At 41.3% G+C, this 22,657-nt stretch overlaps 1 protein-coding gene across 2 annotated transcripts in view; it reads left to right on the forward strand.

Moving 5' to 3' along the window:
* The window catches only part of GLI3 (GLI family zinc finger 3), a 212,816-nt gene extending 192,200 nt beyond the window's left edge, over nucleotides 1–20,616 (forward strand). For both annotated transcript variants that reach the window (XM_013955710.2, XM_013955711.2), the window contains exons 11-15: nucleotides 8,297–8,446; nucleotides 9,047–9,211; nucleotides 12,871–13,161; nucleotides 16,457–16,784; nucleotides 17,963–20,616. In XM_013955710.2, the coding sequence (XP_013811164.1) occupies nucleotides 8,297–8,446; nucleotides 9,047–9,211; nucleotides 12,871–13,161; nucleotides 16,457–16,784; nucleotides 17,963–20,253 (3,225 nt within the window). In that variant the 3' untranslated portion in view covers nucleotides 20,254–20,616. The remainder of the gene's footprint in view (nucleotides 1–8,296; nucleotides 8,447–9,046; nucleotides 9,212–12,870; nucleotides 13,162–16,456; nucleotides 16,785–17,962) is intronic.
* Nucleotides 20,617–22,657: the final 2,041 nt, after the last annotated feature.

The following is a 22,657-nucleotide window of genomic DNA, read 5'->3' on the forward strand; positions in this document are numbered from 1 at the left end:
TGCTTCCAAAGTTGTAAGTCCCATGAGATAAGAACTTCTCTTCCTGTGTGTTGTATTGACCCCAGATCTTTAATGCAGATTTTAAATAGGGCTGTAGACCCAGGTCTTCTCCCAGTGGCAGCTGTGCTGGTCAAAGATAGCTGTTGACCCTAGCTGTTCATCACAACATCTGTTTGAGATTACGGTCCCCTCAGTCTGCCCCTCTCAGGAGAGAGCTCATTTGGATGAGGTGCTGGGTTAGCCCAAGCCATTCTCACTGAGGCAGGTGAGGGAGCCGTTTACAAACTCTTGAGCCAGTAATGTTGGAAGGGCAGCAACTTCTCTCAAACAAAAGGTGATGAGCTGTTACAGGGCAGAATCTTTTAGTGTTTCAGTGTGTCCAGAACATGTTGTGTGCCCCTTACCTGAGAGCAAAAGCAATGACTTTCAGGGGAATAATGAGGATAGAGGATTTCTTTTGGCAGAGGACTTTGTGCTTCTTCCCACCAAGAGCGTTTAGGATCAGCACCATTTCCTGGGGCAGAATGTATGTATTGCAAACAGTTTTCCTACTCAGGGGATAGAGCGAACTAAGCATTGTTCTCTGAACTGGTGCAGAAATGCGGTGGTGGGTGAAAGGGAGGGAAAAGGCTTCTCGGTCAGAGTGGCAAGGTTCCTGATGGGCTGTCCCAAAGTGTTTTACAAGCATAAGTAGCCACCTTTGAATGCAGATTTGCAGGATGGCAACCACGTTCTCTCAAGCCCCCTTCCCCAGCTTCATCCTTTCTTACTGTTTCCATCCTTTCTTCCAGCCGTTGGTTTCCATGTTGTCCTTCTCTAATGCCTGTCATTCCCTTCCATCTCCTGTGGGCTTTCTCAAGTTACAAATCATCGTTATTTTTCAGTTGACTTGGGCTTCCAATTTTGATCCTTCTCTTTTTTTCATTGACGGCTATTGTCAGTTTTGCCAGTTCTTAAGTAACAGAGATGGGAATCCAGAACAGCATAGTAGTAAATGAGCTTCAGGTGTGAAGTCAACTAGCATGCTGGCTAAAGTCTTTTTTTTTCTTCTTAGAATTAAACATTAACAGTCATTACATAGAGTTCATGTGTTAAGTTTCTAAAATGGTTTAAGTTAAATTTCCTATTTTTCACATACTACTTCCTGAAATAACCATTGTTTTGAATGAAACTTTCTTTACTTAGTGATTTGATTTTTTGGTAATGGAATGAGTAAAATCTTTCCAGTCACACTGGATTTATAGACATTTGTGGTGTATTTTTTATACTCTTAAAAATGTTACAATCCTCTCTCTTACATTTAACCCAAAAATATTTGATTACTGAAATGTAGTGTACCACTAGTCCTCATTTAGGTTTACAATCATGACCAAATTTTGGGGATGGAAGGGGGCTCAATTTCTTAATAGTGGAAAACTTTGAAAACTAAGTATTGAAATTGAATGACAAAGATCAAACACTACAGGGTGAGGGGTGCAGTATGCAGACACAGTATTTATTGTATTTATTGTATACATAGGAAATTGCCATGCAGTCCTTTTAAGGTCCAGCTGATTTTAACTGGGGATATTCCATTTCAGCAAAGCTGTCAAGATTGTTGAGACACTGACCTGCTTTGGGCCAGATCTGTGGATTGTACAAATTGCCGTGTTGCTAATCAGTGTTAGTAGAGATCTGTCACAACAGTATTTCTTAAATCTTCTGTAAAGTATGCAAGACAGCCACAAGAACTCTAACAGAATAACAATAAATGTATCCAAAGGAAAGCAAACAGAAACAGAGATAGTTATCTCAGTTTCTCCTCAGGCTAGTGCCTATGCAGAAATGCAGGCTTCTTAATGTATAGCTATAGCTTCTGTTTGGCTTTAGGAGCTGAAAGCGGCTTAGGCGTTTATGCCACCATAAGGGTTTAAAGCAGCTTAAGTGCTTCTTCCATCTTAGGAACTGAAAATGGCTTAAGTACTTATACCATCCAAAGGACGTAAGGTCAAATGCATAGTCTTCTTAATGCAACAGGAAGGAGATGTTAGTCTCTTGTTGTCTAACCTGGTTGTGCCTGCAAATGGTCTTTAGTAGGGAAAGGACAGAAGGGATCCATACCTAGTTTCTAGCAGATGAGAGGAAATTAAAATGCATGCATTGTTCTAACAGAGAGTCACAAAGGTTAGAGAAAGACTCGATTGCAGTGATTGGAATGTGTCTGAAAAGTCTGCTGGGGATTTCACTCTACAGAGATGCAGTTTTTTTCCTTGCCACAGTGGGATTTCTATTGTTGGAGGATATTTCCTGCCTCACCAGGCCATCCTTTATATCCTGGCTTGTTTACAGAGCTTTTGTCTGTCCATGTAGCCATGGATCTTGGAGTTGATCTTTATCAAGATGTTAATGAGATGGTAGGGAGGACTGACTGATGTCCTCTCTTAATTGCCTGACTACCTAAAATGGTAGCAAGGAGCAGTGATGAACCATGGATTGCATCCCTGGGGAGTAAGCAAGCATGGATACTTGCTTAAGTGTTGCCCTGTCACTTTTCTGAATGCTGGTGTTCTTTTTACAATCAATCACTTAGGTATCTCAGGAAGCTATGTGTGTCAGGGACCTCGAAAGTATGCACACTACTCATGAATGAGTGATTAATTTCAGTGGGAATCAGTGACCTAAATACTTCTGTGAATGTGAGTCTTAGCTTTCCTGGACTTTAAGTCTCCATCTCTAATGTGGCCATACTAGTAGATATTATTTCCCAAGATCTGTTGTTGGGAGAGATACATTAATAATCTATAAGGTACTCAGATGCTTTGCTAATGGTCTCAGGTAACTATCAAAAGAGAAAGAGATATCTGTAATTACACCTAAGCAAGGATAGGTAAGTTCGAATTCTGTTACACAAAATTTGGTGAGCTCTCGGGTACTTCATATTATTGTGGTCAAGGAGGTGACATCTTACTAGAACAGGTGAAGAGAAGGGCTGAGAGCACCACTGAGGCGAATAGACTAACACAGGCCTATGAGTGGCTATGAGGAACTTAGGGCCAAAATGACAGGCATGACCAAGATGTAGGGACTTCCACACCTCAAGCCAAAGTGGGTTAAGAAAAGGGAGTGAGGAATTGGTCTTCCTCCAGAACACTAGAAAGAACTAGTTTATTTAATCCAGCAAACGAAGGCAAAAAGGAGAGTGTTGTCTGTAAGTTAGCTGGGCGGTGGGTGGGAAGAGGGAAAGAGAGAAATAAACACCATGGAGGGAAACAGAGATGTTTAAGCTGAAGGATAGTGTTGGCACAAGAACAAATGAGTATAAATTAGCTGTGAATAAATCCAAGCTAGAAATTAGACAGTTGTTAACCAGCAGAGGAGTGAGTTCCTAGAATAGCCTTCCCCTGGGAATAGAGGGAGCAGAACACCAAAGTACTTAGAAGATGAAGCTTGCTCTGTTCATGAACAGGATTATGTGTAGTGGGGCTTGCCATAGCGAGGGATGGACTTGACCAGGAAGTCCCTTCCAGTATCTAACTGTATATGGGTTTAGGGACAAATCTACATCCCCCGTGCAAAACACCTAAATAAAAGGGTGTTTCCTGTAGGACTTACAGGTCAGGGACAACTAATCCTCTTCCAAACCAGCCTCAGAGCTATCCAGTGTGTTACTGCTGGACACCGTCTCTGCATATTTCCTCTGTGCAGCTTGTGGGCTCTCCAACTCCCTCATGCAGCTGCAGGATAAGCTGTGTTTAGCAGCCGTTCCACTGCAGTGCCTCTTCGCGGCTTGCTCTTCATCTCATACATGGCAATTGCAGCGCCTGTGCTGGTTTGAGGGCATTTATGAAGCGGTACAGTTAAGGGGGAGGTTTGTGCTAGGAGACGGTGGTTTGAATATTTGTTCTGTTTGAAGTCAGTAGTGAGGTTTCATGAGGAATTACTTAGCACTCACTTTTTTAATTCTTAAAATACAGGGAAATAATTGTGAGAAGCTAAAAAAAGTCTCAAATTGTAATTGTATAGTTAAAACACTCTTTGGTGATGCTGATACCATTCTTTCCACTGTACCACTAACTTCCACACTGTACCAATACAGTGTGGTCTCTTCTCAGTTTTCCCCTAGCATGTTAGGATAGTGCGTCTAGGGTAAAAAGCAAAATCAGGGGCTTTGCCCAACGTTTTCTGCTTTTTCCCCCAATAACACTTTGCTTTCAGATCCAATCTCAATTACAGCCGACAATCATTCTTTTTCTGTTGTTCCCAGCTCACTCCACCGCTGTGAAGGATAGGTTTTCCTGGTACTGTTTGACTACTGCAAGAACACATTTGGTCTTTGTTTATGTATTCAATAACTAATAGGTACCAAGCAGTCAGCTTGAGTGTGCTTATACATTCCCTTTCTTCAGAAAAACATACTGAAGAGGAAAACAAACATTAAGTTTATGGCAGGACCTACCTCCAGTGTCACCTTGCATCATCTGCTACAATATGGAGTTGCACACCCAGTGTGCATTGATTATATAAGAACACGCACCTTTTAAGCTGTAACCTTTCTAAATGCTATTTAATACCGTATAAACATTTATGTTTTCAGAACACTGTAGATTGTTCTTCCAATTGCCTCTGGTTTTGGAGCTTTTCCAATAGACATGATAGGCCGAGTTCAACCTTGATTTCAGTTAATTTGCCAGCTTTTTTTGCTTTGGAATTGAAAGCTGTCTTAGAGCTTCCTCTCTCCAAAGCCATAATATTTTGACACCAAAACCAGTATTTAGGTCAGCTCCCTTAGTTCATGTTAGGGATTTTGGAGCCAAATGCTGATAGCAAAACTCTAAAGAAAACCAAAAGAGCCAGGACAGATTGAGGTTTGGTAATTAGCATTGAAATGACATGAAAGTCACTGGTGTTCTGTAAATGACCCTTGTTTAGAAGATTCTTAGAATTGTGTGCAATGGGAGATAGCCAGCAGTATTCCAGTTTTTAAGGGGGCCTTTTTTTCAGGTCAGAAATTGTTAATACTACAGAGCTGGTGCTTCAGAGCCTTGTGTTAGCAAACCTGACACTAGGGAGTAGTATCATTGGCCTTCATGCGCCTATTTACTGTAATAAGGATTACCAACATGAGTAAAACTTGCAGGTTTGGGCCTACAAAATTAAAAGAAAAGCCTTTTCACACCCTGAAACTGCATCAAAATTCAATTTCACCGGGAAAAAAATCCTTCTGATCTAGTCCCTGGAATATGACATTTCATGGGTGTAATAAGGTTACAAACAGATTATAAATTCAAACCCTATAAATCCTTATTGTACTGTACTAAAGCTTCTGCTTTGCATAATACTCTTATTCCAGACTGTTCTTTGTTTTACAAGCTCAAAACTATTCATTGTCTCTTATAATAGAAAGCAGGGAGTCAAAAACACGGTGCAAAATCCAAAGGTAATTATCTGAGTCAAAGAACCTGAATGCCAGAGTTCACAAACTTCTGACCATTTCTAATTACCGTTGTTTGCATGGCAAAAACTCCCTCTTCCTTTAAACATTTTTTAAATGATTGCACATTGTTTTCTGCCAAATAATTCCGGTGCAGGTTTGGTACGTGCTTCATTTATGTTGTTCTGTCTAGGTGTCCATGGCAGATGGCTGGTCCATTTTCAGATCACAACTTAAGGGAGGGAGGGTATCTGAATCTGGCACTACATGATCAGGGTGATGAAAGCTGTGAACCTCATTAGTTAAGAGCACTGCTGAATTCTGCTGTTGTCCTCTTGCTTGTGCTAATTTGATGTGTAGCAGTGTCTTCTTCCAGATCAGCCTTTGAGTATTCAGGCAAGTTTATAGGTCTGCTAAAATATCACCCCTCTGCCTAAAGCAACTGAGCAGCTCATCTGAGAGCTAAAAAAATTACCCAGATTACTAGATGATGTAATGAGCTCATTTTTTCTAGGCTTTATGTGAAGGTAGGGATCCTCAAGTTAAATGAGAACAAGATGGCTTTGCAGGTGGGCTCCCAGATGCTGCTTGGTACAGCAGAGCAATGTGGGGAAACAGTACAAAGAAGAGTTTGGTTGTAGGAAGAGCAGAGGGAATAGGAAAGGAGTGACAAGATAAGAGAGCAGGGCAGATGAGTAGGGAGAGACAGAGTTATGCAGTGACTTGAAGGTGATCACAAGATACTTGACAGATGAGCCAGTGGAGTGACTTGCAGAGGTGGATGAGCTAGTCACCATCCTGGGCAAGCTTTTTCCCAGCAGCCGTTAGCCTGGATGGGGGAGGAGGGTGGAGAAGGCAATGTTGTGCCTGTGAGAAAGGTCAGTTGGAGGATGCTTACACTGATAAAGGCTCAAGATCCTGAGGGCAGGAGGAGCAAGCTCATCTGCAGGGACAAAGATGAAAAAGGTCATATTGAGAATTCTTCTGTAAAAGCAGCCGCAGTGCCTGAGTGTCCGTGCAGGACAGCAAAGGTAAAAGGAGGTGCTGTTCTGTTTCATAACGAAGAACTGATCAAACCAGTCTTGAAGTTTTTGAATTGAATGGAATGCCTAGGTTATACACCCAATTTTGTTTTGTTTCCCCCTGGGCCATGTGGGTTTAACCAAATAGTTCACAGTCTGTTTTATTTACAGAAAGATTTGGCCAAGAATTACTTTCATGCTTTGAGGTTTTGTCCTGTTACTTCTTTTTCTTTCAGGAAATAGAAGTGCACATTAACTTCATTGTATTGTTCTGATTTGATTTCAAAACACTGGGCATCTGTACACTTTCTGTACAAGCATATGTAATATGAATGGACTACAGAGATAGGCACTTGAAACATAAACTCCTACAGATTACATATTGTACATTGTCCAGCACATCTGTTCTGTTCATATGCTCTGTACGCCATCAGAACTTTTAAGAAATGGCAATAAAGTTTCAAAAACAGAAAAAGAGCAGTCATCTTTTATAGGCAATCCACATCTGTTTGCCATGGGGATACTGTATAATTGTGAACATAAGTGATTTTATTTGGTTTTCTGATTGTTTTCAGGACTTTTGAAAAGATTGGGATTATCTTTTTTGTGTTCCAGTATGAACTACTGACTTTCTGTATGCCTGACTTCTTCTGTGAGCTACTTATGGAGTAGATATTGATTTTATCTCTGTGGTACAATCAAGTATAAACTCTGGAAGAGTTTTATCTTATTATCTTAATTGAAATAATTGCATTCTCTGCGAGAGGAGGCCCTCTAGTGGCACAACTAAAAACTGCTGTAGAAAGTAGAGTAATGGTGAAGTCACTGAGGCTGGGATTTCTTGAAGAGAGTCCAAGAGAATTCATCAGCCAGCTCCTGTTGAAATTCCATCCTTCATGCACCTTTGAAAGTCCAGTTTAGGATGATTTTGTTTCTTTCTGAAGCTGTGCAAAAAAATGTAAACCCAGTTAAGCCTTGAAAAAAATATGTAACTTGAGGCTGGCCCTGATTCAGCTGTCCATTTCTGCTCAGAAACACAATCAGCGAGATTTAAATCCATACTTAAATGCTCTGCTGCTCTGGATCTTGCTGAAGGGATCAGAGCAAGCTACTTTTTTGGAAGAGTAGAAGACGCAGCCCTGGCCTGTCTGGATACACTCACACAGATTACCCTGACCATAGTGCATGCACACATGCCTGAGTATCAGCAAGCTTAGGATGGTGTCATTCCTAGAGACTTTTCAGTAAAACTCAAGCAAAGCCATGCTTTATAATGGCAAAAGCTGGCTTGATGGATGCTTCTGTGCCCAGAGTTTTTAGATACTGGAGTATGAAGGGTTTTGTTCCACACAATGTGTGTGCTAACCTAACATGTTTACTGAAAGAAAATATGGGTAGTGGGGAGTGAGTTAACAGATGTGGAAATCTGGTTTAGGAGTTCTGCTGATTTTTGAGGTTGGAGGATGTGTTTTAAAGGCCTGGTTTTGTATACCTTATTCACACTGAGTAGCACTTAAGTAAGACTCCCTGGTCCAAGAAAGCATTACTCAATGTGAATCATGTAAGTGGCACCATACATGAGATTATCTAGGATCCGTTTAACATTCTGTATCCCTGAAGCCTGATCCAAGGCCTACTGATGTCAGTAGAAACAAACTTATGGGCCTTAGTGGACTTTCTGTGAGATCTGTAGTTTGAAACCTGTGATCTCTTTGGAACACAGACAGTCTTGTTCTGTTTGTACCAAAAGTCCCTAGTACACAGCTGAGCCTCTGCAGCTGTGCTTCAGTGCAAATTAACAGTAAGGCTGACGATGATGTTAACAAGTTTGTGTTAAGCTGTAATCTTTTCTCTACCTGACCAGCATATAAATAATGACCATATACATGGTGAGAAGAAAGAGTTTGTGTGCCGATGGCTGGATTGTTCCCGGGAGCAGAAACCATTCAAAGCCCAGTATATGCTGGTGGTCCACATGAGGAGACATACAGGGGAAAAGCCACACAAATGTACTGTGAGTAAATGCGGCTGAACTCCAGGCTTTGCCAGGGAAGCTGGGGTTACTCAGAGAAAAGAACAGCGCAGATGCTGTGTTCCCTGATCTCTTGCCCATCTGACATTTGTTGCAGAAAAGACTACTTTGACTGTTTTGTTATCCAGCTGGCCCAGATGATAAGAACTTTAGGAGAGGAGAGACACTGGATAATTTGGCCCACTTCCTCAAGTTTAAAGTGTGAAACATCCCCAGAAGGCATTATAAAATAGGGCTCAATTTGTTTAATTATTTAAGAACGCTTTCTCTTACAGAGCTACATCTGGATATTATTGCTGGCCACAGCATCCTTATAACTTTGCAGTGGATTTCTGTCATAGATGAAGTACACAAATACTGTTCTTTCCTGTAAGAGAAGATTTACATAATGCTGGAAGCATTTTAACTTGAACTGTGATGGATTTTGCCTGGGTAAAATTAAAAACCAGCAAATAAAAACAAAATTAGATTAGGCAAGATTATGAAGGCCTTGGAAATTTTCTAAACTTCTACAGGTCAGCTTTTATCATTTCTTGCAAGTACAAATATTAAAATTAATCCAGATTTACTCCTTGTCTGCAGTTTGAAGGTTGTACAAAGGCCTACTCCAGACTAGAAAACTTGAAAACGCACTTGAGATCTCACACTGGAGAGAAACCATATGTGTGTGAACATGAAGGCTGCAACAAAGCCTTCTCCAATGCATCTGACAGGGCCAAGCACCAAAACAGGACTCATTCCAATGAGGTAAGTAATCACAGCTTCCAAAAAAAAAAAGAAAGTCCAGAGTCACACAGAGCTACAACGTGGTCGTAACAATTTATTACAGAATACAGACAGAGAAATCCTCAATAACCTGAAAAGAATAAGTTCTAGATATCTCTCACCAGCAAAATCAATCTTTTTAGTGTCATGCAGAGACTAAAGAGGCTCCTGGTCATTTTATTAAGCATAAGAGAAAGGGAGAATTGAAGGAGTGATCTAATGGAAACGTGTGTTAACCAGGAAAAGATCTGAGTGAGTTGAAATGCAGGGATCATTTTTTCACTCGGAGATGGAGTGGCACGTTCAGCCTCAAGGAGTGCAGTAATCTTGTGTTGTTCTGTACTGACATCTGCTGGCTGTTAAGCAACAGCTTTTGCTCAGGGAGGAGTGGAGCTACAGTCGCATCTTCAGCGCAGGAGAGTGCGCCCAGCTGTGTGCCTCCTGCTATAAGAGAGTGGGAGTGAAGACTACCTAGCCACTCTGAGAGCATTTTGCAAGACTAGAACTGTCTTCTTCAGCTGCTGCTGACAAATACAGAGAAGTCTGAAGAGGTTGTAAAATTTGGGTTCGCCTTGAAGTTCTGAGGTCTCTCTTTCCCCTCTTCTCTGTACTGTTTCCTTCTTTCTTTCCATTCTGAACAGACCTCACCAGGTAAGGATACAGTATAGGGAATTTGATCTTTCTTGAGTAAACCAACTGTGGCAGTCACAGCTGTCTCCCAAACTCTCAATGTAACATTTATTTGTTGCTCTGTTTTCTATTACTGCTGTCCCCTCTTTCAGGAGTCACATCGTATTCATCCTTTGTCCCTGTTTCTGTTGCCCCATTTCAGGTTGCATAGGAAGTCATGCCATCTTAATCTCATATCTTGGGAGAGCCCAGTCTGTCTCCTGTGTCCTGTCCCTATACTCCATCACCTCTAGCCTAAACCAGAAAGTATTGGAAGGACAGGACACACCAGCATGCTGACGGTATGGCCTGGAACCACACCAGCTATACCCATTTCCCCGAGGCTTTTCTCTTTCTCTAGTTGTCTGTCAGGTCCATTACAGGCATTTGCTTGGGCTGACAAAATCTCCAAGAGGCATTGATCTTCTTCACATCCCATGGTCCCCGCAGCATCTCTGAGTCGCAGGGGAAGTAGACAGCGTTGCACATCTCTGAGTTTGCCCTGTCACTGGAGTGTGTGCTGTCAGCAGCCCAACTGACAACTGCACTGAAGCCCAGCAGTAATTTTGTGAATTGTCACCAAGAGTAGGTAAAAGGATGTTCACTAAAATCTTGCCAATAGCTGACTGAGCTTCCATTTTGTTCACTCTCTGAACCAATCTGTTTGTTGCCTGGCTGATAAATAAGATCCACATGAACTTGCAGACCTGTGCTCCCTGTTGTTTAAGATCCAGATTTCATGTTCAAAAGTAAGTCACCAAGAGAGGTTTTCTGCTGCACATCATTTCTGGTAGGTGCAGCAGCAAAGACAAATGAAAAAAATCCCTTCACCATTATTTCACAATGAAATGGACTAACATTCTTAGCCAGCATAGACTGATGTAGTGCTGTGGACAACATAAACCTAATTCAGCGCTTCCCTGCGGTGCCATTTTGATTGTAAGCAGGTAACCAGTAGACAGACTTGCAGGCAGATCAGATATCTCAATGCAGATCTGTCCTACATGTATGTAGAAAAAAATTAATTGATATGTACATCCATAGCTTCTTTAGAAAACCTACCTCAATAGCTCAGCAGTAACATTGACATTTTTGCTCCCATTCAAGTCAATGGGAGTTTTTTTCCATTGACATCAGTGGAAGCAGGCTCAGGCCTTAACAAGCTACATTTGTAAAGGTTCTGTAGTGCCATGTATAAACAGAGAACCAATTTAAGGAACTGTGCTAAAGGATCTCTTTTTTCTTGAGGGTTAGTATAAATCACAGAGTAGTTGGGGCTGGAAGATGTCTCTGCTCAGGTCCGTCTAGTCCAACCCCTCTGCTCAGGCAGGCTCAGCTAGAGCAAGTCACCCAGCACCATGTCCAGTTGGGTTTTGAGTATCTCCAAGGACGGAGACCACACAACCTCTCTGGGCAACTGTTCCAATATTCAACCACCCTCACAGTAAAGTACTGTGTTCTTATGTTCAGATGGAATTTCCTGTGTTTCAGTTTGTGCCACTGCCTCTCATCCTGTCACTGGCACCACTGGGAAGAGTCTGGCCCTGTCTTCTTTACACCCTCCCATCAGATATTTATACACATTGATAAGATCCCCCTAGAGCCTTCTCTTCCCCAGGCTGAACAGTCCCACTTTTCTCAGTCTCTTCTCATATGACAGATGCTGCAGTCCCTTAATCATCTTTGCGGCCCTTTGCTGGACTTGCTCCAGTGAATCCATACCTCTCTTGTACTGGGGAGCCCAGAACTGGACCCAGCACTCCAGATGTGGCCTCACCAGGGTTGAGTAGAGGGGAAGGATCACCTCCCTCAACCTGCTGGCAGTGCTCTGCCTAATGCAGCCCACAATACCGCTGGCTGTCTTTGCCCTGAGGGCACGCTGCTAGCCCATGGTCACCTTGTTGTCCACCAGGACCCCCAGGTCCTCTGCAGAGCTGCTTTCCAGTAGATCAGCCTCCAGCCTGTACTGGTGCATGGGGTTATTCCTCCCCAGGTACAGGACTCTGTACTTCCCTTTGTTGAACTTCAGGAGGTTCCTCTCTGCCCATGTTTCCAGCCTGTCAAGGTCCCTCTGAATGGCAGCACAACCATCTGGTGCATCAGCCCCTCCTCCCAGTTTTGGATAGTCTGCAAACTTGCTGAGGGTGCATTTGATCCCAGTAAGACAAAAAACAGTTGTTTTTTGGAAACAGTTTAGTTATAGAGGTGAATGATACTTTGTTTCCTGAGCAATTAGTGTTTAAGAACTGTTCAACTCTTCCTTTCTATCCTGGCATAATATAAGAACAAACAGGTTCTTCATGAGATTATAAGATAGTAAATTTGGCTCAGTAGCATAAATACTTCATTCTGTGTTGCTTAGTGAACTAGAGAGACTCATAGACAAAGGCTGCTGGATTTAAAGAAAATGAATTAGTTATGCTAGTAGTAGTAGCATAGTACTAGTACATATATAGCACTGTACTAGTTCATATAGTTCAGTAGTGAAGTACTAGTTCATATATTGCTGCAAGATAAAAATGCTTATGGAATTGAATCTTATGCTTTGGCATTTAAACTAGTGGTCTGAAGAGGCCAGAAAAAAATTTTCCCTTGGATATTCCTGCAGAATGTCCCAGCATGTTTTGAAGTGGAACTTCAAGGAGTAGGTACTGGGTACAGTAGAAATAGTGTCAAACTATGACAGTCTCAAACTATTGAGAGCGATGGGCAGCATAGAAAATTAGTCCAGTCTTCATAAATTGCCACAGCTCTGTTGACTCCGCTGCGATGATAAGTCAAAGCTCTGCCAGTTCACATCATGAGAGGCTCTGCCCTCCGTTACCTATGCAGTATTAATGCTAGAGGCTATAAATTACATAACAAATTCATTGTGAAAGGATATAACTGTATCACTAGCTGTGCTCTGAGGAGTTCTTCAGGAGTCCCACCTGGAATTAAATCTGATTTAACTGTTTATCCTGACTTGACAGAAACCGTATGTTTGCAAGATACCAGGCTGCACAAAGCGCTACACAGACCCCAGTTCTCTCCGGAAACACGTGAAGACTGTGCATGGCCCAGAGGCACACATCACCAAGAAGCAGCGGGGAGATATCCATCCGAGGCCTCCACCACCGAGAGACCCAGGCAGCCATTCTCAGACCCGATCACCAGGCCAGCAGACTCAGGGTGCAATTGGTGAGCAGAAGGACCTCAGCAACACTACCTCAAAGCGTGAAGAATGCCTCCAAGTGAAAGCAGTCAAGTCAGAAAAACCAATGGTATGCAATATACCATGCCGTTCTTTCTTCCTTTTCTTACTGCCACCAGTTAATAATCACTTTATGAAATGCTCGAGCCCATAAACTCTAGCTCAGAAGATTGGGTTTTGTGAGGTTTTCTTTTTCATTTACCTAATGAAATGTTTTTAAAGCCATAAGAAATTACAAATAAAAAGATTATATCTAGTCTGTGCAATATGCGGTAAGTGCAGTGCTAGCAACTCTCACAATAATTGTTTCTGTTAAACTCCATTTTCTGGAATCAGCATATTATGAGAAATTCTCAACTTTCATTTTAAAAAAGGCAAGTTTTCCACTCTCCTCTTTGCAGAAGAAAGTTAGAGAACCTGAATCTTGCAAGCTGAAAACCAGAATGCAGATAAAACTGAGTCCAAATAGTATGTTGATGGTGTTGGTGGTGATAATTTTTGGAAAACTTGGGGAAACTATCAGTTTTCAGGAGTTTGAGATTGGCAGGTCTGTACACAAACCATCAATTAAACTGAAGCAGGATAAAGTGACTGACTTCAACAACAGGAGGAGATCTCTTAATGTCATTTGATCTCTGCTGTGAAGTGATTTCTTATGTTAATTTAATACTTAATTCAGCTTAACCAAGTTGAGTTCATTCCCATTTAACCAAATTAAGCTTAATTAAGAGTCTTTGAAGGTCTTTTCACTGGTTTAGTTCAATGTACTGCATTAAACCAGTATAACCTTCAATGCTGAAAGCTCCTTATTTGTCTTCTTGGAACTTCCTAGTAATATTTATTCCATTTTTTGACCTGCTATATTAAATAAAGAAGCTTTTTCTTTCATATACCTATATCTCATGCACCATCCTCTCCACAAGGGTTAAAACTAACAAAGTTTTAACATCCTCTTCCACATCTGGGCATACAATTTATCTGGACCCAGCTTTGGGGAGCTACAAAAATAAACCCTCCAAATTCTGCTCATGGTAGGTTAATCTTCGTGCTGCAATTTCAAACTGATTACTCATTGAAATATGAGTTGCTGCCATATTGTGCCTGTTCCAAACTGTAGAATATTAATCCTCAATTCATAAACTTTCAAGGGCCTAGAGTTAACTTCTGTTGAAGTCTAAAGGAGATCTTCTGCTGTCTATGGTAATAATTACCTTAGATTACAGAGAAACAACACCTATTCCCTCTTGCTTAGGTAGGTAAATCCTTATAATTAGTGAGCTATGTTGAGCTGTTGAGCACAGCTGGTTTTAACGTGAATAAAGTTTGCAGGAGAGGCACGTTAGTGCTGGTTGCTTACATAGTATTAAATATTTCTCACTGAAAAATATCTTCTAAAACCAGTTAATTTTCTATATTTCTTGGTTTTCATTGCTTGTATGAATTAAGATATGCTTACTGTTTTTCAACTAATCCAATATCTCTTCCGTCTAATGCTCTTAAATGTCTTGTTCTAACTTCCTAAGGACAGTGGGTAATAAGGTGAGGGAATTTTTACTTCTCTGCTGTTTTTCTTATTGCAACATTATTTCTGTCTTTATTTTAGCCTTCTGCCTGTTATCCAATGATTCTTTTATTTAGTAATGTGCAATCCATCAAACTCATTCCCAAATGTACTGTGCTGTGAGTATTTAACACCTGACATGTGCAAAATCTGGCTTACATTCGTAAAATGTCTTCTGATGTGTCTGCACCTTTCCCTCTAGATGAGATACCATTTATTTTTGTGATGCACAGCTAGAGATATATGTTTCCATAACAATATCCTTACTTCTGTAACTTACCTCAGTGTGCTCTTGACATGTGGCTACAAGAACAGGCTTCTAACCATTAACACTCTTCTTCCATCTGGCATGGAGTTACTGTCCACAAGCACAAGCTCTCATCCCTGCAATAACAGTTCTTTCTATTCCTGTCACTAAATCTGCCATGGCCAGGATTGGGAAATCAACTTACTCAGTCTGGCCTCATAAACTCTCAGTATCATCATTCAGGTTAGAAATAATAAAACAGTTATTGCACCTTAATGTACTCCTCAGGGACATATGAAGCTACAGTATTGCCATGAATCTGCATCTTCATTCACTGATGTCAAAAGTGAGAGCCACCACTGCCACCTCAGAAATTCTAGTTAGCATTTATGAATAAGAATTTGCATAAAAATCACAGGCTGGCAGAAAAGAATGCAAAAAGAATGCAAAAAGCAAAAAGCAAAATATTTATATGAAACTGTTCTTGGGAGCAGAATGGTACTGCATGCCCCACAGATGACCACAGATTTGTAATCACACTGATACAATGTACGATAAGATTTTACTTGCAGAGGCTTCTGTCTGTCTTGCTGTCTGTTTGTCTGTCAGTCTATCTGAGTTTCAGTTTGTTAAAGAAATTTTGGCATTGTTTTATGAGAGTCTTGTAAATATAAAAAATAAATCAAGCCTGTGTTTCCCCACATCAAGAATTCTGCTACAAAAGAAATAGACACCTGGGAACACTGTCTGTTAAGAAAGGAGATGATATTGTGGCAGGTTTATATCCCCATAGATTAGCAGGCTGTGTTGCGTACTTAGAAGGTTTCTTAAATTCTAATGAAACAAAGGATTTGAGCCAGTAGATCATCATCTTCCTGAGTCAGTCCAGAGATGGTATAAGTTAGACTGTGCTGCTAGGGTCTTTTGGGAGACTGATAATATGATACAGTATTTTTGCATTGATGCTTTGTCCTTATTCTATTACATGCCAATATTTCAGGCCAACAACTGCTTGTAACAATGAGCCTTAAGCCTGGAAAATACTTACATTCTTTAGAGACAAGTTTAATTAAAAAAATCGAAATTCCAGTATTGTTGGAATCCTGTTTGTTTGTTTGTTTGCTACAAGCCTAACACTGTAAATAAGGCCTCTTGACATGGCTGGATTCTGATTTGGTTTATTGACCTGCACTTTCGCTTGGGAACAGCACATACCCAAAATATGGATATCCATACATACATGCTAACAAACTGTATGAAGTGATATAAGCAATTATGGGGATAACTGAAATAAATGACTGATGCAGATAAAATGTACTCTATCAGCAAGATACTAAAGTGAATTTTAATCTTGAAGTTTGCAATGGCTTTCATTTCAGTTAAAATCAATATTCTAGAAAGCCTTTTAATGAATGATCACTGTCATAATTTAAAGCTAAACTTTTCTTTATATTTATTTTTCTTTGTCTCTGTTTAGATCCACATTTGTTGCAAGAACTTTGTTAGCATTTTTTGCTTAATCGTAATGGTCCTTTGTTTCTTATTTCATTCGAATAGACATCTCAGCCAAGCCCTGGTGGTCAGTCTACATGCAGCAGCGAACAGTCCCCCATCAGCAACTATTCCAACCGTGGGATCGAGCTTACTCTGACCGGTGGCGGTAGTGTAGGAGACCTCAGTGTCATTGATGAAACCCCAATCATGGACTCTACCATTTCCACAGCCACCACAGCACTTGGCTTACAGGCCAGGAGGAATATGACAGGGACCAAATGGATGGAGCAAGTCAAATTAGAAAGGTTGAAACAAGTTAATGGAATGCTTCCAAGACTGAACCCCATTCCACCTTCTAAAGCCCCAGCCTTGCCACCTCTCATAGGAAATGGTGAGATACACATAACGGGAGTGATAACAATTTTTGTCCTTGAACTCATTGGTTGCTAGTTCAATCTTGCAACCCTTGCATAAGAGCAGTGCAACTTATGAAATTCAGCAGCTGCAAGAATGGTCCTTAAACTGAGCACTATTTGTTTATCCCCTCATTACAAATCCTGCTACCCATGATGAGAGAAGTATGATAATCCCATATTTTATAGCAATGGAGGCCATCAGGGCATCCAAATATTTCATAATTGAAATATTCCCTACAGAGGTTTGGACCCAAGATCAACAGAATCTTGTCTCCTTTTTAGGCAGATGAATTAAATACCTAGCACTTTATTGTATGGGAATCTTTCAGGTGAGGCCTTAACAAGTCACCCTTTGCATAGATATTTTAGGCTGCCTTTTTAAATAAACTTCATGATGATCTGTGTTTCCACACATGCAAGTGACTGTATGTACAGATACTACTGCTATAAAATGCAGGTGTCTATGAATGGCAGCAAGGCTAGATTCAGCCCTGGAGAGCCATAGCTATTTTTGTACGAGGTGATGCTCATTGCCAAAATATATATCCCCTCTGCCTCTGCATTGCCTACAGTATACTTGTAGATTTCTGCTGTACACCCAGCAGTGGCTGTATATGTTTTCTGAAACACATTCAAGCAAAAGAAGCTATGTAAAGTTAAGAAATGTTTTCTATTTATTTTTTTAAAAAACAAAACAAGGAAACCAGCAAGGATGTTTTGCAGTTGTTAGGGATTATTTCAAGAATATTTCAAGAAGTCTTAGAAATGACCTTGAATAGTCTTCAATTTGTCTATTTTGCCATTCCATGCAAACGCCCATTCAATTGTATTTTGCCTATAATGTGTTCTTCTGGCACATCAATCAGCACAACTGCACTGGGGGCCGGGGGCTACCCCAGCTGATGACAGTTTGTGGCTATGGCCTGTAAATTCTGTGTTGGGATTCATGCTGAAATGTAACCCTTGAGTCTCCAAATTAGCTTTTAACCTAAGAACACAGTTTTTATCCCTACTTCTTTCAATAAAGGGTGCTGTTATGATTTCCTATGATGATATAGGCATTTCCTTATGCACCCCTTACTTCTTTACTGAGTGTCTTCTGTAGCAGTTTCTGGACAATGTCTGTTTGTTTACCTGTGATTTTTGCCTCCAGGTACCCAGTCAAACAGCAGCTGCAGTGTAGGAGGATCCATGACTATTCTACCAAACAGGAACGAACTTTCAAGTACAGACATCACCGTGTTAAACATGCTGAACAGGAGGGACAGCAATACTAGCACAATCAGTTCAGCCTACTTGAGCAGCCGCAGGTCCTCTGGAATCTCACCTTGCTTTTCCAGCCGGAGGTCCAGCGATGCCTCTCAGGTGGAGGGAAGACCTCAAAACGTGAGTGTTGCAGACTCCTATGACCCCATCTCGACAGATGCCTCCCGGCGTTCCAGTGAAGCAAGCCAGTGTGATGACCTGCCAAGTCTTCTCAGCCTCACCCCAGCCCAGCAATACAGGCTGAAAGCTAAATATGCAGCAGCTACTGGTGGACCCCCACCAACTCCACTGCCTAACATGGAGAGGATGAGCCTCAAAACAAGGATGGCATTCTTGGGTGACTGCAGGGAGTCTGGAGTATCTCCACTGCCTCCAGTGAATGCCCCTCGAAGATATAGTGATGGTGGGGCAAATGGTTACAGCAGGAGGCATTTTCTGTCTCACGATGCTCTAGGAAATGGGACGAGGAGAGCCAGTGATCCGGTAAGAATGGTCTCTGACAACCTCTCTGTCCCTAGAGTCCAGCGTTTCAACAGTCTTAATAGCTTTAACCCTCCTGCTTTGCCTCCATCCATGGAAAAGCACAACTTTGTTCTTCAGAACTACACCCGTTCTGAGGGTGGCGTCTTCCGTGGCTTCAGCTCCCCCTGTCCTCCAAGTATTAGCGAGAACGTTGCCCTGGAGGCTGCTACGATGGAAGCGGGTGGCAGTTTGAATGATGAGGATCTCCTGCCAGATGACGTGGTTCAGTATTTGAATTCCCAGAACCAGGGCATGTACGACCACTTGTTGAACAATGTCCTAGACAACAACAAAATGCATCACGGCTCAGTGTTAGGAAACAACAACCCCAGCAACTTCGACCAAGTTTCTCCACCGAGCAATCAACAGGCAGGCACTGAGGCAAACAAGAGCGACTTGCCAATTCAGTGGAATGAAGTAAGCTCAGGAAGTTCTGACTTATCTCCTTCAAAACTGAAATGTGGTCAGCGCTCAGCAGCGCAGCAGTCTCGGGCCTTTGGACTGTATAACAATATGACGGTTCAGCAGCAGAACCTGGAGAGAAGCAATGTGGCCCAGCAAAATGGCTATCAGAACCTGATGGAAAACAACAGTTCCTACAGTTTACAGCAAAACGCAGTTCTTGGCAGCAGCACCAGTAACTCTTTCGGCATGCAGCCCAATAAGCCTTACGGCGTAAGCATCGGCAGGCAACCAATGATTTCTGGGGCAATGGACAATTCCTGTAGCATGGCAGTTCAAGGGCAGAAGCTGAGAAACAGCAATATGCCAATAAATGGGAACCAGCAAAATTTTGGTCATCCCGTGCCATCCAGCAATCAAGCCACCAGTATGGCAAATGGGATGCAGAACGGGAATATGATAGAACAGGAATATTTGCAAAATCAATCAGTCGGGGACAGCATTCATTACCAGGGAGTCAATCAGTCCAGTCATATGATATTAGGGCAGGTTAGTCCTACCTCACAAAGCAATCTGTATCAAGGGCCACAGAGCTGTCCACTGGTGTCTCACAACACTGGTAGCCAGCCATCAGGTTTGTTGGTGGCCAAAGGTTACCAGCTGTGTGCTAATTACAGTGGCAACAGACGGCAAAATGTGTTGAGAAACAACCTGGCACAACAGCAAGGACACATAAGTGATGGCAACCAGACATACAGGGTAAACACCATTAAGATGGAGATACAAGGTCAATCACAGCAGTTCTGCTCTAATGCGCAGAATTACTCTGGTCAGTTATATGACCAAACTACAGGCTTTAGCCATCAAGCTATGAAAACAAGTTCTTTCTTCGTTTCGGAAGCTAACTGCTTGCTGCAGGGGACTGGTACTGCAAACTCATCCGAGCTTCTTTCCCCAGGGGCTAACCAAGTGACGAGCACAGTTGACAGCATTGACAGCAACAGCCTAGAAGGTGTGCAGATTGATTTCGATGCTATCATAGATGATGGGGACCATGTCAGCTTAATTTCAGGAGCCCTGAGTCCGAGTATCATTCAGAATCTCTCACGCAATTCCTCACGCCTCACCACTCCCCGAGCGTCTCTTACATTCCCAGCTATGCCCGTAAGCACAACCAACATGGCTATTGGGGACATGAGTTCTTTGTTGACCTCACTTGCAGAAGAAAGCAAGTTTCTTGCTGTTATGCAATAGACATGATAAAAAAAAAAAGCTTAGGAGATAACAGATGAAAAAAAAGACTCATATTTTTTAGTTGTGTATGTATTTTAGCAATCTCATCTCACCTAAATGGGATGTGTTTCAAGTATATTCCTTTTATGGAATAAGGACTCTGAAAACCCTAAAGTGTTCTAGGGAGAAACTGTCTTCCATTTCAGTTTTGAATCAGTATTGCTACACCCATTCCCCCCCCCCTTCTCTCTCTCTCTTGCTCCCTTTTTGAATGTCTGTATGCTTCCTTTTCCTTTTTTTTTATTGTAAACCAATGTAAATGTGTGAAATGCATGTTTTTGGTTTTTTGTTTTTTGTTTTTTTTTAAAGAAAGGCCTGATGAAATTACTTTGCAATTTTCTGTTACTCAAAAGAAACTCAACCTTGTACAATTGTTGCAGTTTTCCCCCCTAAACCTGTAGGCACAAAATAACCAGGCACAAAATGAAGTGAACATAGAAGAAATCCTTTCTTCCTACATTGGATACATTGCATTGAGGTGGACAACTGATTTAGAAATGCACTGCCGTGGTACCCCTAGGCTATAGTTTCAGAGTGGTGGGGCACAAGAAATATGAAGTTCAAGCAAATAAGAAATGTAAAACAATCAACTCTTTAATCCCAAGCAAATGTTTAAGGTTTTTATAAGCACACACAGATAGATGTCACTGCCTTGCATAATGATGCAAAAATTGTATCATATGTGTGTTTAACCCGTTTCAGAGGAAAGGGAGACCAGAAAGATATTTTTAGTACAATTCACATTTTTGCAGAATTTGATACTCCATTTTTTCAGCCTTCTTTTTGAAATGACTGGAGAGCATGATTATATGCATATTTGGTGATTTGGGTAGCCTGTAATTCCTTCACTGCATACCACATTCTTGGAGATAGGATCAGGGTCTCATCATGGAGTATTTCACACAATGAAATTCCAGTATTCCATATTGTGGAATGATTTTTTTTGTTTGTTTAAATGCAAATTATTGAGACATGTAAGTTGCTGAGCTATTAGTTCTCATTCACAGTAATAATTTCTTTGCCAGAACTGGCTTGTACACCCCTTGTAGCACATACAGCTTTGCAGATGGATTATATGTTTTAAAGTACATAAATGCCCATTAACATAACACATTTACAGCTTCAAAAGCATCACAGACTTGGCATGTAGAACCAGTAAAAAAAAAAAAAAGGAATGGCTGTTCTCAGACCAGCCAAATAAATCAAAGTGATTGCAAGCAATCTGATAATCATAAATGTGTTTCCAGTGTATCCAGGCTTTACAAAATTACAAGATCTAAACTGCCATTAAAAATGGCAAAGAAACAAGCTGAATAGCAAATATTTCTGGTAGGTTACTGAAGCACTTAAAAAACAAGGACAAAAGGACCTCCCCAAACTTGGTGACACCAGTTTGCACTTCATTTCAAAGCAAATCAGTGGGCCAGTGTCTAGGCTTAGTTACATTAGCAGGAATTGTAACTAACCACATAATGTTTGTGAAGTTATTGCTTGGTATAGATGAGCAGAACTTGCTCTGTAGCATCTGGCTATTACAGCACTTTTTTTTCCTGTGTTTGGCTCTGTTTCTGCTCCCCTGAATACACAGCACTCCTGAGGATGCAGGTTGGGCTGGAGATTTCCAAGATCAAGGGTTAAATTCACCCATTCCTAGAAGCTGCATGCAAGTCCAGGCCTCAGGCCTCTCAGTTAAGTCCTAATATTAAAGTACTGTGACAGGATGTACGTGGTGCAGACACTTACACTTATGGATTTGGTGTCTGTAAGGAGCTAATGTAAGCATAGACATACAGTGAGGAGGAGGAGTTTGGTCCATTTTGGCATACTGATACATTTTAGCCCAGTAGGAACTATGAATAATACCAGAAGGTGATTTCTACAGCCTAAAGACTGTAGTGCTCATTTTTTTGACTGTAAAAAGAGGTAAAATACCAGCTGATTTGGAGCATAGCATTTGAGGAATGTGTAGGCATACAACCTAAGTGAAGATGTCTGATAACATTGCTCTATCAACAGCTATTAAAGTCAAAGAAAGAAGATGTAAATGGGTATGAAAGCATCACAGAAATCCAATGCTGGGGCTGTAATTGGGCTTATTACAGCATGTACTAAATAATTTTCACAAGCTACACTGTGAGCTGGAATGTCAGAAATCAAGAAAATGCAAACAGAGAAATAGCTTTTCTCAATATCCTGCAACTTTTATCATTGTCCTGCTCCTGTCTTTCTCCATGTCTTTAGCAAGCATTTCTTCCATGATTTGTGTTACACATGGGTATTCCCTCCCTTCTGTGACCTCTGCTTTTTGCTGGTCCCCTCCCAGCCTCCCTGCCTTTGACCCAAATGTGACAACACTTCTATGGTG

The sequence above is a fragment of the Apteryx mantelli genome, chromosome 2 (assembly GCF_036417845.1).
Source record: "Apteryx mantelli isolate bAptMan1 chromosome 2, bAptMan1.hap1, whole genome shotgun sequence".
Classification (NCBI taxonomy): domain Eukaryota; kingdom Metazoa; phylum Chordata; class Aves; order Apterygiformes; family Apterygidae; genus Apteryx; species Apteryx mantelli.